Raw genomic sequence first — 14,423 nt, forward strand, 5'->3', positions numbered from 1 at the left:
CGAATGGCACAACTTGAGTCTACGCACGGATTGCAAGCATCCGTACCTAGACTCGGGGGCTACACCCATCGGGAGCGCTGGACGCGCACCCGATAGAAGGAGATGATGCTATTACAAGGAGGATAAGAATTATCAAGGGACAAGAACATTTGATGGAGGCATGCTTTAGTCTCTACCCGAAAAAACTTCGGCTAGACCTCGGGGGCTACTGACATGGGCATTACCCTTCGCGTAACTGATATTGTCCTATCCTGTACGGCCCAACTGGAGGCCCATGAAGACACCCGAAGGCAAGGTGGGCCACTACGTCGGTGCCGAAGGAGGTTCCTTGAAGAACAAGACAAGGAAAAGAAGAATATAAGGAAAGTCTAGAACTAGGATCTTTTGTAACCTAGTCATACCCGGACAGATCTCTCGAGACCTGGCCCCTTATATAAGGGCCAGGAGAGGGGCTGCCGAAGAACACACGCAATCTTATCAATTTGAGCCACCATAAGTCCAGAGCTAGGTCCCCATAGAACTTAGTCTCTCGACGAGATCACATCCGAAACCTTCTGCACCCCATTGTAACCCGATATTTTCATAATCAAGATCAGACAGGCAGGACGTAAGTGTTTTACCTCATCGAGGGCCCCGAACCTGGGTAAATTGCTCTTCCCGCTTATTTGATAACCGATGGCTCGTGTCAGCTTACAGGATTCCATCTACCCTAAGCCCCAAACGGAGGGCATTGCCGAGGAGTACCCTCGACAGCTTCTGCTGCTACATCTTGCGCTTGCGGGTCTCATAGGCTGCCTTGCGCTTGGACTCCACCATGATGGCGGCATCCACCAGAGCTTCAAGGTCAGGGTTGGGGACAACTACGAGGATACTCTGGATTTCTTCATGTAGACCATTAAGGAAACGGTCCCTCTTCTTCTCATCAGTGTCAGTGTCTTGGGGTGCATACCTAGCCAGGGTATTGAACCTGTCGAGGTAATCGACCACACTACCATTGTTCTGCTTGAGGTTGAAGAACTCATCTCTCTTAATCTTGATTATGCCCGATGGAATGTGCGCCTTGCGGAACTTGGTGAAAAATTCCTCCCAAGTGATCACATGGTTAGCAGCTTGCATCACCTTAACGTTCTCCCACCAAGCTCTTGCAGGTCTAGCGAGAAAGTGAGTTGCGAGAACCACCTTCTCATTCTCGCCTATAGACGCAACTTCCAAATTGTTCTCGATAGTACGGAGCCAATCATCCGCATCAAGAGGGGCGGTGCACTTGGTGAATATCGGTGGGTTGGTATTCTGGAAGTCCTTCAGCCTAGACATTGGGGCTTACTCACCCTCACCTCCTCCGTTGTTGTTTCCCGCGGCGAGCTGCGCAATATGCTGCAGTGCCGCAATATTGGCTTGGCTTTCAGCGCGAGCGGCTTGGCGGTCTTCCATAAGGAGGCGCAGGATCTGAGCCACATTGGCCTCAGGTGGGGGTGGAGGGTCTTGTTGGCTTCCCGAGCCACCTCGGCGGGTATCAACCATCTGATTTGACAAAGGCAAAAGATAAGGGGGAAATCTCCACTAGTCTAGTCTCTTGTAAGGGTGAGGGTTAAATGTGATGCATAAAAACTTTGTGGAAAGAAAACCAAAAGCAAGAGATAAAACATCAAGACAAAGGCAAACACATCCATAGCATAGTCACCACCAAAAGATCATCATCCAACAAGTCAAGGTCACACTAGGACCAACATCGTTCTACGCGATTACATCGGGGACATCATAACATAACAATACTAACGAAGGTGCATCAACTAGTCATCATCAAGAACGATGGTGTCATCCTTGAAGGGAGGCTCTTCCGGGTCTTCTTCCTCCTCGGCAGTCTCCTAGGGTGTAGGGGGTGCTGGCTCCACAGGTTCATCGTTGATGAAGGCGATATCGTCCTCATTCTCCTCCTCACTATGGTCGTACCAGCTGTACCCTTCCTCGTTCATGTAGTCATCATCATCGCTGAGAAGGGTAGCATTCTCCTTGAGGAGGTCTTCGCCTTCATCCTCCAGCTCCTCTATCTTAGTCTCAGCCTCTCGGAGCGCGGTCTTGAGGTGCGCCACCTTCACCTTCAACATATACTTCGACTCTCTTGCTCGGAGCTCCAGCCTCCTCTGGCGACGAGCCTTCATCTTCACCAGCTCAACCTCCTTCTTGGCCTCCTCCAACTCAGACTTCAGCAGCTCGTTCTCCATCCTGTTGATGTCGAGGCTGTCCTGAGTCCTGGCGAGGATGAACTCCATCTGGACAGCGTGGCGTCCGAGGGGTCAAACGTAAGGAACCACGGTGGGAATGCCCTCCTCGTCGCGATGCCCAAGGTGAGCGTGGGGAAGTCCCTTCTCCTCGAGCTCCGCACGATGGTGGAACACGAGGCGAGCAAGGGCCACCTGGAGCACTCGGACCAGACCTTCCTCCCAGGTGCGGTCGAAAAGCTGGATCTCGATCTCCTCAAGCTCTCGGACGTGGGAGCCCCGGATAGTGCAGACTATCATCCAGGACAGCTCCTCGTCCTTGAAATCCTCCATCTGTCTGCCCTTCACCTCGGGGCGCAAGCGACCGACGGTGTGGCAAACGTCCATCGGGGCGGTCTCGAAGAGGTACAAAGGCTGCGTCTCTCCCACCTGACGGCTCCGGGTGTACATGACTTCCATTTTACGGTTGTAATTAGTGATATTACCAATGTGTGCAAAATTTTAAGTACATAATGTAAAACATTAAGAGTTAATGCAAGTAACTTAATCTAAATAGAAATTTAGGAGAGACAAAGCAGTATTTCAGCATATAGTCATCTCATTTTTAATATCGAAAATAGTTTTTGTCCTAATTTTGACGTCCATGCTAACTAAGGCTTTCCTACAGTCAGGATGGCTCTGATACCAGCTCTGTGGCACCCTGGACTAATTGTCCGAAATACCTGTTATGCATTCACTCATGATCCCATGATCAGTGTAACATGAGCACATAACCGAACTGATAAACAGAGTTACATCATCCATTACATAGTACCGAATCATAAATAGTCTTACAAACGGTCACATGACCAAGTCTTACATAAATTTCCACTTCGGGCTGAATTCAAAACACACTTGCAGCGGATACAAATCAATGGCGTTGGGCCCAAGTCATGCCTTAAACCCTACAGGCAGCTGACCGGGAATTCGTCCTAAGTCGCATAGTCGTCCTGATAATCTCCATCATCTTCAAAATCCTCTTCATAGTCTGGCCAAGTAAATAGCCAGGGACAAAGCCGTGAGTACATTGGAATTGTACTCGCAAGACCATTAAGCAAGCTCTAACAAATCTTACCTAAAAGAGTTACGGGGAAAATAACCAAGCTTCTCTTGTGGATAAAGCAAAGGGGAGAGAAGAAGTTTCTTTGGTGGAGAAAGCATCCCGAATTCACGGTCGAAGGGGACACTTATGAATTTATCTAAGACATCTCTATATCTCTATTGAAGAAGATACCTCAAAAGAGGAACTACAACATAAAACACTAGGAAGGGTAAACCCATTTTTGTTTCCTTTCCGACCATCTCCACATGGTCACCACAACTTTCCAGTACCATTCTGGTACTCCAAAACAAAGACCTTTCCTTGCTTTGCGCAAAACACTTTCGTAAAACCAAAACGCATTAGGCTAAGCAACAGCCATTCCAACCGTCCATGATCGCGGACGCGGCTATTCGAATAGATTTAACTCTGCAGAGTGTGCGCACTTTCCCCACAAGATCTGATAAATCCGTCGGGATCATCCCCGGTTCGTCATACGAAAGTATGCGAGTCTCGGATAATTAGTCGAAGCCTTTCGCCCATTCAACTTAGCAAGAGGTCCTACCCTATGGAGTATGTACCTCCCCGGCACCGTGGCAGCTCACCTCACTTTGAGCGTGGCTCCACCGCCAAGCCAGGAGACCCATAGTGTCTTCCGGACGGGTAGCCCGAAGGCATCCCGTTATACGATTGTCTCCAACTACGACAACCCGGACTCGGGGGTAACCGTACCCTTGTATAGTTGTGCGGTGCCTCATGCTAACAAGGACAAACATCAAGCTAAGCCCCGTGCCCATGTTGGAGTAGTGTGGTTGCGCTAATTAATTGTCATGGGTGAGTACTTAGACGCCAAAGTTTTCAGAAACACAACCACTTTCTCATCCTCATCAACTTTGTCAAATCTTTTTCTTTTCATAAAATCCATACTTGGGTAAGGTTAATTTACCCAAGGTTTTATCACAAACTTTTACAACAAGGTAAAACCTTGAGGGTTTCCCAACCTAAAGTTTTATGTGAGAAGCTAAGATATCAATAGCATGATGATAGCCATCATACTACTAAGGAGTGTCAAGGGAGCATGCACACTTGAATTAAGCATGTATGGAAATAATCACAAGATCAACAAGTTCAAGATAACAAATCCTTCTTCGCTAAGAGGGTGGTGTCAAGGGTGGAAAATTTGGGGACTCACATGCTTGGGGATGAGCATGTAAGTGTCAAGGTGAACCTTACATACTTGGAGACAAGTATGTAAGAGAGGAGAACTAATTAAACCCAAGGTACACACGGGAACAAGATACTAAAAGAAGAAGAGATCACAACAAGGAGATAATAACAAGGGATCAAAGTAAATGGCTTGCCTTGGCTGGCTAGTCCCTGGTCTTCTTCAACACCTTCTCCAAATTATTCTCCTTCGGCTTCTCCCACGTTCGTATCTAACGTCACGAAATAAACAACGCATATAATCAACACATAGTTCAACCCCAAGTTTTTGAAAGAAAGCAAGGTAAAATATGCAGGGATATGAGGGACACTAAGTAAAACATGAGTTGGTCAATTTGTTAAGAAAAGGGTTTGGGCCGAAAATTCAATTACAAACAAACCCCTAATGAGCAACATTTCATGTGATACACAAATAATCTAAAAGAACACGAATTAGTTCTAACAGAGGCTAATAATATTTTTCCAAGATGCAAAATAACAATATAAGACTAACACAGTTGGAATCAATCAAAAATATTTATCCTACGATTTTAGGATTAATTTAGAGTGGGCAGTATACAAATACCAAATTTAATATACCAAAATTCGCAGGAAAATCCTAAAAATATGAGGTCAGGGGCACGTGACAGGCCTTGAAATTATATTTCCAACGCCACTGGTTTCATTTTATTTGGACTTATAGAACTTGAATTATTGACAGATTAGTTCTCTGGTTTTATTCTCAAAATTTTAAAAAGGAAAAACCAAATTCAAACGAGAATTTGGGAGGGAGAGGTTCTAGGCCGTAAGGTGGAGGGAGTTTGGCCGGCCCAGGAGAGTTTCCGCGTAGGCAGGGTGAAGGAAAACGAAAAAAGAAAAGAATAAGGGGGAGAGGGGCCCTAGCGGGCCAGGCCTTGCATGGTTGACATGGCCATCTGGCCATGCAGCCATCCGATCAGGATCCGGCGGCACGAGGCCGTCGTCCTCGCCTCGCCATGTAGGGGCACGAGCGGGCGGCGGGCGTGGGCAGAGAAGAGGAGAGAGGTGCGGCCAGACTCACGGCGGGCAGCGTTTCATCGGCGGCGAGGTCAGGGCAGAGTAGAGGCGTCACATCGGTGTCCTGGGGCGTCTTGACGGCGTCTTCCACGGCTTCGGCAGCTCCTCCGTCTTCACGGCTCCCGGCTGCAGTTCTTGGGGCGGTGAGCTCTAGTCGTCCTGGCGCACGGCGAGGGGAGGGTTAGGATTTGCAAAAGAGGGCAGGGCAGTGTTGGTAGGAATGAGAGAGGCAGGGGGTCGATGGCGGCCGCGTAGCACCTTCTCGTCACCGCGGTGGCGACCGTGGCTGGTGGCGGGGCTTCCGCGAGCTGCAGCCCTAGGCACCCTCAGGGGGATCTGTGGGGGTGGAGTAGAGTGAAGTGGGAGCTGTGAGGGAGTGGAGTTGTGCGGGGTGGGTTTTATAGGCGGAGGGAGGGCACCCAGCGGGGCTGGGCGGTGGCCATGGCCAACTGGTGCGCGAGGGCTTGCGTCATCCGGGTGGGGCCGCGATGACGTCTGCGGGATGGCATCAGCAAGGAGGGAATCGAGGTGCCAGGGAGAGGGTCGACGCGTCAGGGAGCCGATCGAGGTGGAGACCTCCCGCACGCTGGCTCTCTCACGGGTTAGATAGGGTTTCGGTGGGGTGGGTTACGGGTGATGGTCATGGGCCAGAGAGGGAGAGAGGGGTCCAAGGTGGCCCAAGGGAGGTGGGTGCGGGCCAGATAGTTGCAAAGGGGGAGGGGTGGTGCTAGGGCACCAAGGCCCGGCTATGCACAAGACAGATAAAAAGAGATAGGAGAGGGGGTAGTGTCCCTCTAGGGTTTGCAAAGAAAGAGGGAAAGAAAGGGGTGCAGATGGGAGGGGTCACATGGCCCTGGCCATAGGAGAGGAAAGAGAGAAGGAAAATGAAAGGAAAAGGGGAAAGTGTTCCCCCATCCTAGGGTTTACTCAAAGAGAGGGAGAGGAATAGGATGGCAAGGGTGAGTGGAGAGAAAGGGGTGTCATGCAAGTGCATATGCCCCCATGTCCCCTCATGACCCACAAGTATAGGGGGTGTATCGTAGTATTTTCGATAAGTAAGAATGTCGATCCCAACGAGGAGCAGAAGGTGTTGACAAGCAGGTTTGATGAAGGGTTCACTATAAATGCTCACAGACAAGTATTCAGGGGGTTTTGATGTAGCAGATGAATAAATTACGAGTAAGTAAAGTGCGAGAGTAATAATTGCAGCGAGTGGCCCAATCCTTTTTAGCACAAAGGACAAGCCGGATTGTTTACTTATAATGACCAAACGTTCTTGAGGACACACGGGAATTTAGTCTAGTGCTTTCGCTTCATATAGCTAATTAATCTTCATTGTTTTGATAAGTGTTGTGTGGGTGAACCTATGCTAATGCACCGCCCTTCCTAGGACTAATACATACTTGTGATTATACCCCTTGCAAGAATCCGCAGCTACAAGAAAGTAATTAAGATAAATCTAACCACAGCCTTAAACTCTGAGATCCTGCTATCCCTCCTGCATCGATATACCAACGGGGGTTCGGGTTTCTGTCACTCCGGCAACCCCGCAATTGGCAAACGAGTACAAGATGTATTCCCCTAGGCCCATAAAGGTGAAGTATCATGTAGTCGACGTTCACATGACACCACTAGAAGAATAACACCACAACTTAAATATCATAACATTGAATATTACTCAACCATAGTTCACTACTAACATTTAGACTTCACCCATGTCCTCAAGAACTAAACGAACTACTCACGAGACATCATATGGAACATGATCAGAGGTGATATGATGATGAATAACAATCTGAACATAAACCTTGGTTCAATGGTTTCACTCAATAGCATCAATAACAAATAGAAATCAATACCGGGAGAGTTTCCCCTATCAAAAAATCAAGATCAAACCCAAATTGTTACAGCGGTGACGATGTGCAGCGGTGGAGACGGCGGTGATGATGATGGAGATGATGATGATGGTGATGGAGATGATGTCCAGCTCGATGATGGTGACGATGGCGTCGATTTCCCCCTCCGGGAGGGAATTTCCCCGGCGGATCTCAGCCTGCCGGAGAGCTCTTTTCTCTCTGGTGTTCTCCGCCCCGCAGAGGCGGCTGTGACTCTTCGCGACTATCCCCCTGAGCTTAGGTTTTTGGGACGAAGAAATACGCGAAGAAGAGGAGGCCAGAGGGGGCTGTGGGCCCCCTCCTCACAGGGAGGCGCGGCCAGGGCAGGGCCCGCGCCGGCCTATGAGGTGGGCCCATGGCGGCCCTCCTCGGCTCCCCCTTCTGGCTCCCTTCGTCTTCTGGAAAAATAGGATTTTTCATATAAATTCCATCAATTGTTGATCTTCCGAAATATTGCATTCTGACGGCGCTTTTTCCAGCAGAATCCTGACTCCGGTGCGCGATCCTCCAATAATCATGAAACATGCAAAATAGATGAAATAACATAAGTATCATCTCCAAATATGAAATATATCAATGAATAACAGCAAATTATGATATAAAATAGTGATGCAAATTGGACGTATCAACTCCCCCCAAGCTTAGACTTCGCTTGTCCCCAAGCGAAACAGAACTCGGTAAACAGGACCACATGTTTATGGAGTGAAGAGTCGATAAATAAAATATGGACAAGAAGCATCATATTCATTCACACAAGACATTCTAGTAAACAACTTCCTCATATAATTCAACTTGAAACAAGTATAAGGTAATCACAAATAAAGGTGCATAAGAAATCATAATTGGTGATGGCAAACTTCGTTCTTTGTCAGAGAACAATTAACAGGTTATACTTATCTATCGAGCAGCGCTCTCATGTTAAAGTTTATATGGCACAACTTGCATACTCAATCATAATAATCTCCTCATAATCATTGATAACTTTCAAAGCTATATTCATTCAGATAAAACTTGTACTAAACAAGGAAGAGTAAAAGACATGATGAAGTAAATCACAATATAGATGGTTTGATCACAACAACTCAAATGCTTGCTTAAGATGGAGGGAAATAGGTTTACTGACTCAACATAAAGTAAAAGACAGGCCCTTCGCAGAGGGAAGCAGGGATTAAATCATGTGCTAGAGCTTTTTCAATTTTGAAATCATATAAAGAGAATAAAAGTAACATTTTGAGAGGTGTTTGTTGTTGTCAACGACTGGTAGCGGGTACTCTCGAAGAGCGGCTCCCATACAGTTTTATTTTTGGTTGACACTCCTTCCAACCTTTGCTTTCACAAACCATGGCTAACCGAATCCTCGGGTGCCTGCCAACAATCTCATACCATGAAGGAGTGTCTTTTTATTTTAGTTTTATTTAGATGACACTCCTCCCCACCTTTGCTTTCTCAAGCCATGGCTAACCGAATCCTCGGGTGCCGTCCAACAATCACATACCATGGAGGAGTGTCTATTTTTGTAACATTATGATGGTTAATTAACTTGGGACTGGGAATCCCATTGCCAGCTCTTTTTGCAAAATTATTGGATAAGTGGATGAAGCCACTAGTCCATTGGTGAAAGTTGCCCAACAAGATTGAAAGATAAAACACCACATACTTCCTCGTGAGCTATAAAACATTGACACAAATAAGAGATAGTAAAGGTAGCACACGAAGTATTTACTTGGAATGGCGGAAAATACCATGTAGTAGGTAGTTATGGTGGACACAAATGGCATAGGTTCGGGTTAAGGTTTGGATGCACGAGAAGCATTCCCTCTCAGTATAGGTTTTTGGCTAGCAAGGTTAATTAGCAAGCACAAGAGTTGAGGGAAACAAACAAATATACAAGTGATAGAAACAATCATGCATCTTCCTTGTAAGCACAAACAATTTTAACTTCAGAATAATAATCTATGAGCTAACAAGAAAAGAAGACAATGAAACAACTACATGTATTTCTCTTTTCTATTTAAACCTCAAAGTGTTATTGCTATTTGACCAATGCTAAGTTTGCCAAAACCAAATAGATTTATTCAATGCTCCCAAAGTGATACCAATACTAATAACAAGATCAATCATATAATAGGAATTGCAAACTAAAATAAGATGTGCAATATGTAAATAATAAGACTTCTCATTAATATTCCATAACGATAACTCACACCAAGGGATACATAGACAACCAACTAAGGAGAGATACTTCCACACTGCAACCCATCTTATATGATAACTTCCCTACTCATGATATGACACTACTTGACAGTAAAAAGTAAAAGGTAGTGATGATGTGATACCACGGCACTCCCCCAAGCTTGGAACAAACCAAGGGGATGCCAATACCGATGATGAATTACTCCTTCGGCGATGGTGGTGATGAATTCTTGACAAGCTTCTCAACAAGCTCCTGAAGATCATCAATCTTGTACATGAGGTTGCGGATCATCTCCGAATTGTGCTCGATGCGGTTAAGAAGTATGGCTGACGGCGAGTCCCAACTCTTGGAGTTATTTCCCCACTCTTCAACCTCAGGCTTCATCCTTCCTGCAGTGTTAGAACGATCTATATCCCAATTGCTAGGCAATGCTGCCTTGGGAGTCCTTTCAATTTGACTATTGTAAATTAGATTGCGGAAGGGGTGGTAAGTGCCTGAAGAAGATGTCTTTGGAGCTAGGTAATGACGTGGAACCCTTCCTCCGGTGCGAATTCTTGCGCTCCTCTTTGCACTAACAGGGTTATCCACCACCTCGATGCTTGCGATGGTAGCACGCGGGTATGCTCGCGAGTGTTCCTCCACTTCTTCTTCATCTTCCTCCTTGACGCTCTCGTCCACCTCTTCCCACTCGGGATCTTGAATATCCTCATCCGGAAGCCCCTTGCCCTTGTTCTTGGAGACCATGGTGCTTCTAGATTGAAAACAGATCCTGGCAGAAACAGCTCGAAACAAAACACGTCGAGAAAACGATATACGGACCTCCAGGAAAGTACCAGGTCAAACCAGAGTCGGAGAGGGGCGACGAGGCGGCCAGCTCATAGGGCGGCGCGGCCAGGCTGGGGCCCGCGCCGGCCTATGAGGGCACGCCCTCGTGCGTCTCCTCCACTCCGTTTCGATCTCGTAATTTTTCATATTTTCCAAAAACAGCAAAAACATTGTTCGAAAAGTAAGTCGCGAACTTTTTATTACCTATACTGTTACCTATTCAAAGTCGAGTTCTGGCGGACTGTCAATTTGACCTTTGATGAAAGCCTCCGGTGTTTCCACTCGAATAACATCAACATCTACATTATAAGAATCACCTGAGATATAATGCTTGAGTCTTTGTCCATTCACCACTTGTGTGGCGTCGCCTTGGAGAGAGCTAATTTTAATCGCTCCTGAACGATACACCTCCTCAACGACATATGGTCCTTCCCATTTCGAGAGTAATTTCCCTGCAAAGAATCTGAGACGAGACCGATACAATAGGACTTTATGCCCAATATTAAATTCTCTTTTGATAATCCTTCTATCATGCCATTTCTTAACTTTCTCTTTAAAGAGTTTAGCATTTTCATAAGCTTCACTTCTCCATTCATCTAGAGAACTCAATTGCAGCAACCTCTTCTTACCGGCTAGTTTAGGATCTTTATTTAGTTCTCTTACAGCCCAATAAGCTTTGTGCTCTAGTTCTAAAGGTAAATGACAAGCCTTTCCATAGACCATTTTATAAGGTGACATACCCATGGGATTTTTATAAGCAGTTCTATAAGCCCATAGGGCTTCCTTCAATTTACTAGCCCAATTCTTTCTAGTTTTATTAACAGTCTTTTGCAAGATAGCTTTAATCTCTCTATTTGATAATTCTACTTGCCCACTATTTTGAGGATGATAAGCGGAAGCAATTCTATGATTAATACCATATTTAGCAAGAGTTTTTCTAAAACCACCATGAATAAAATGAGAACCTCCATCAGTCATAATATATCTAGGAACTCCAAATCTAGGAAAAATAATATCTAAAAGCATTCTTAAAGAGGTCTCACCATCAGCACTTTTTGTAGGTATGGCTTCCACCCATTTAGTAACATAATCAACAGCAACAAGTATATGAGTGTTACCTTCCAAAGAGGGAAAAGGTCCCATGAAGTCAAATCCCCAACAATCAAACGGTTCAATAACAAGAGTATAACTCATAGGCATTTCATTGCGTCTGGAGATATTACCAACCCTTTGACATTCATCACAAGATAAAATAAACTTCCTTGCATCTTTGAAGAGAGTTGGCCAATAAAAACCTGATTGTAGAACCTTTTGTGCGGTTCTATCTCCGGCGTGATGTCCTCCATAAGCACTACCATGACATTTACTCAATATCTCTTGTTGTTCATATTCGAGAACACATCTTCGCAGAATACCATCCACTCCTTCTTTATATAAGTGTGGGTCATCCTAGAAATAATGCCTCAAGTCATAAAATAATTTCCTCCTTTGCTGGGCTGAAAAGGTTGGAGGCAAATACTTGGAGACAATAAAGTTAGCATAATCAGCATACCAAGGACTGTCTCGCGAGCTCACTTATTACAGCCAATTGTTCATTTGGAAAACTATCATTAACAGGAACATGATCATAAGCGATATTTTCCAATCTAGACAAATTATCAGCAATAGGATTATCAGCACCTTTTCTATCTACTATATGTAAATCAAATTCTTGCAAGAGAAGCACCCATCTAATAAGCCTTGGCTTAGCATCTTTCTTTTGCATAAGGTATCTAATTGCAGCATGATCAGTATGAATTGTAACTTTTGAATCAACAATATAAGATCTAAACTTATCACAAGCAAAGACTACAGCTAACAATTCTTTTTAGGTAGTAGCATAATTTCTTTGAGCAGCATCAAGAGTTTTACTAGCATAATGAATAACATTCAATTTTTTATTTACTCGCTGTCCAAGAATAGCGCCTACAGCAAAATCACTAGCATCACACATAATTTCAAAAGGTAAGTTCCAATCAGGAGGTTCAACTATAGGAGCAGTTGTTAAGGCTTTCTTTAGAGTTTGAAAAGCTTCCTTACAATCATCATCAAAAACAAAAGGTACATCCTTTTGAAGAAGATTAGTAAGAGGTTTTGAAATCTTGGAAAAGTCTTTAATAAACCTCCTATAAAACCCAGCGTGACCAAGAACACTACGAATACCTTTAACATCCCTAGGATAGGGCATCTTCTCAATTGCTTCAACTTTAGCTCTATCAGCTTCAATACCTCTCTCGGAAATTTTATGCCCCAATACAATTCCTTCATTAACCATAAAGTAGCATTTCTCCCAATTAAGAACAAGGTTACTTTCTTCACATCTCTGCAAAACTTTATCAAGGTTCCGCAAGCAATTATCAAAAGAATTCCCATAGACGGAAAAATCGTCCATGAATACCTCTACAATACTCTCGCAAAAGCCATGAAAAATAGCAGACATGCATCTTTGAAAAGTAGCAGGAGCATTACATAAACCAAAAGGCATACGTCTATAAGCATAAGTTCCATAGAGGCAAGTGAAAGTGGTTTTCCCTTGATCCTTAGTTTTAACAGCAATTTGTGAAAACCCAGAATAACCATCAAGAAAGCAAAAATGAGTATTTTTAGATAACCTTTCTAACATTTGATCAATAAAATGCAAAGGGTAATGATCTTTCTTAGTAACCTTATTAACTTTTCGATAATCAATGCACATTCTATACCCTACAACTACTCTTTGAGGGATGAGCTCATCATTATCATTAGGCACAATAGTCATTCCTCCTTTCTTAGGAACACAATGCACAGGACTAACCCATTTACTATCAGCAATAGGATATATAATACCAGCTTCAAGAAGTCTTAATACCTCATTTCTTACCACATCCTTCATCTTTGGAATTAGACGACGCTGATGTTCAACAACAGGCTTTGCATCATCTTCCATATTAATGGCATGTTGGCAAATAGAGGGAGAAATCCCCTTCAAGTCATCAAGAGTGTAGCCAATAGCTCCTCGGTGCTTCTTCAGTATTTCCAATAACCTTTCTTCTTCAAACTCTGAAAGCTTAGAACTAATAATAACAGGATATATTTTCTTATAATCAATATGAGCATATTTAAGATTATCAAGCAATGGTTTTAAATCAAAGACAGGATCTTCCTTTGGTGGTGGTGTTGTACCCAAATCTTCTACCGGTAAATCATGCTTAAGAATAGGTTGACGAAGGAAAATTTCATCAAGCTCATTTCTTTCTTCCCTAAAAACTTCACTCTCACTATTCTCCAAATGTTGATGCAGAGGATTATTAGGAGCAAGAGCAATAGATGCACACTGTTCAACTCTAAAATCATTATTAGGCGAATCAGCTTTATAAGGAGTTTTGGCAAATTTAGAGAAGTTAAACTCATAAGATTCACCAGCAAATTTAGTCAAAAAAATTTCTTTCTTGCAATCTATAACAGCTCCACAAGTATTTAGAAAAGGTCTACCAAAAATGATAGGACAATATTTACTAGCAGCAGAACCAAGTACCAAAAAGTCAGCAGGATATTTAATCTTACCGCATAGAACTTCCACATCTCGAACAATACCAATTGGAGAGATAGTTTCTCTATTAGCCAGCCGAATAACCACATCAATATCTTCAAGTTCACAAGAACTAATTTCGTGCATAATCTCCGTGTAAAGCTCATAAGGAATAGCACTAATACTTGCACCAATATCACATAAACCATAATAACAATGATCACCAATTCTAACAGATAGCATAGGAACACTTGTTTTCTTGGACTTATTAGGATGTAAAACAATATTAGAAGCATCTTCACAGAAAATAATATGACCATCCTCCATATTTTCAGTCACAAGATCTTTAACAATTGCGATAGCAGGTTCAACTTTTATTTGTTCTTCAGGTTCTATAGGTTTCTTT

At 44.0% G+C, this 14,423-nt stretch overlaps 1 protein-coding gene across 1 annotated transcript; it reads right to left on the minus strand.

The window, feature by feature from the left end:
* Nucleotides 1-762: 762 nt before the first annotated feature.
* On the minus strand, nt 763-1,314 carry LOC139832806 (uncharacterized). The gene has a single exon (XM_071822742.1). It carries the CDS (start codon nt 1,312-1,314, stop codon nt 763-765), a length of 552 nt encoding a protein of 183 aa, XP_071678843.1.
* Between the last annotated feature and the right edge of the window lie 13,109 nt (nt 1,315-14,423).

This window comes from Lolium perenne, chromosome 1, assembly GCF_019359855.2.
Source record: "Lolium perenne isolate Kyuss_39 chromosome 1, Kyuss_2.0, whole genome shotgun sequence".
NCBI classification, from domain to species: domain Eukaryota; kingdom Viridiplantae; phylum Streptophyta; class Magnoliopsida; order Poales; family Poaceae; genus Lolium; species Lolium perenne.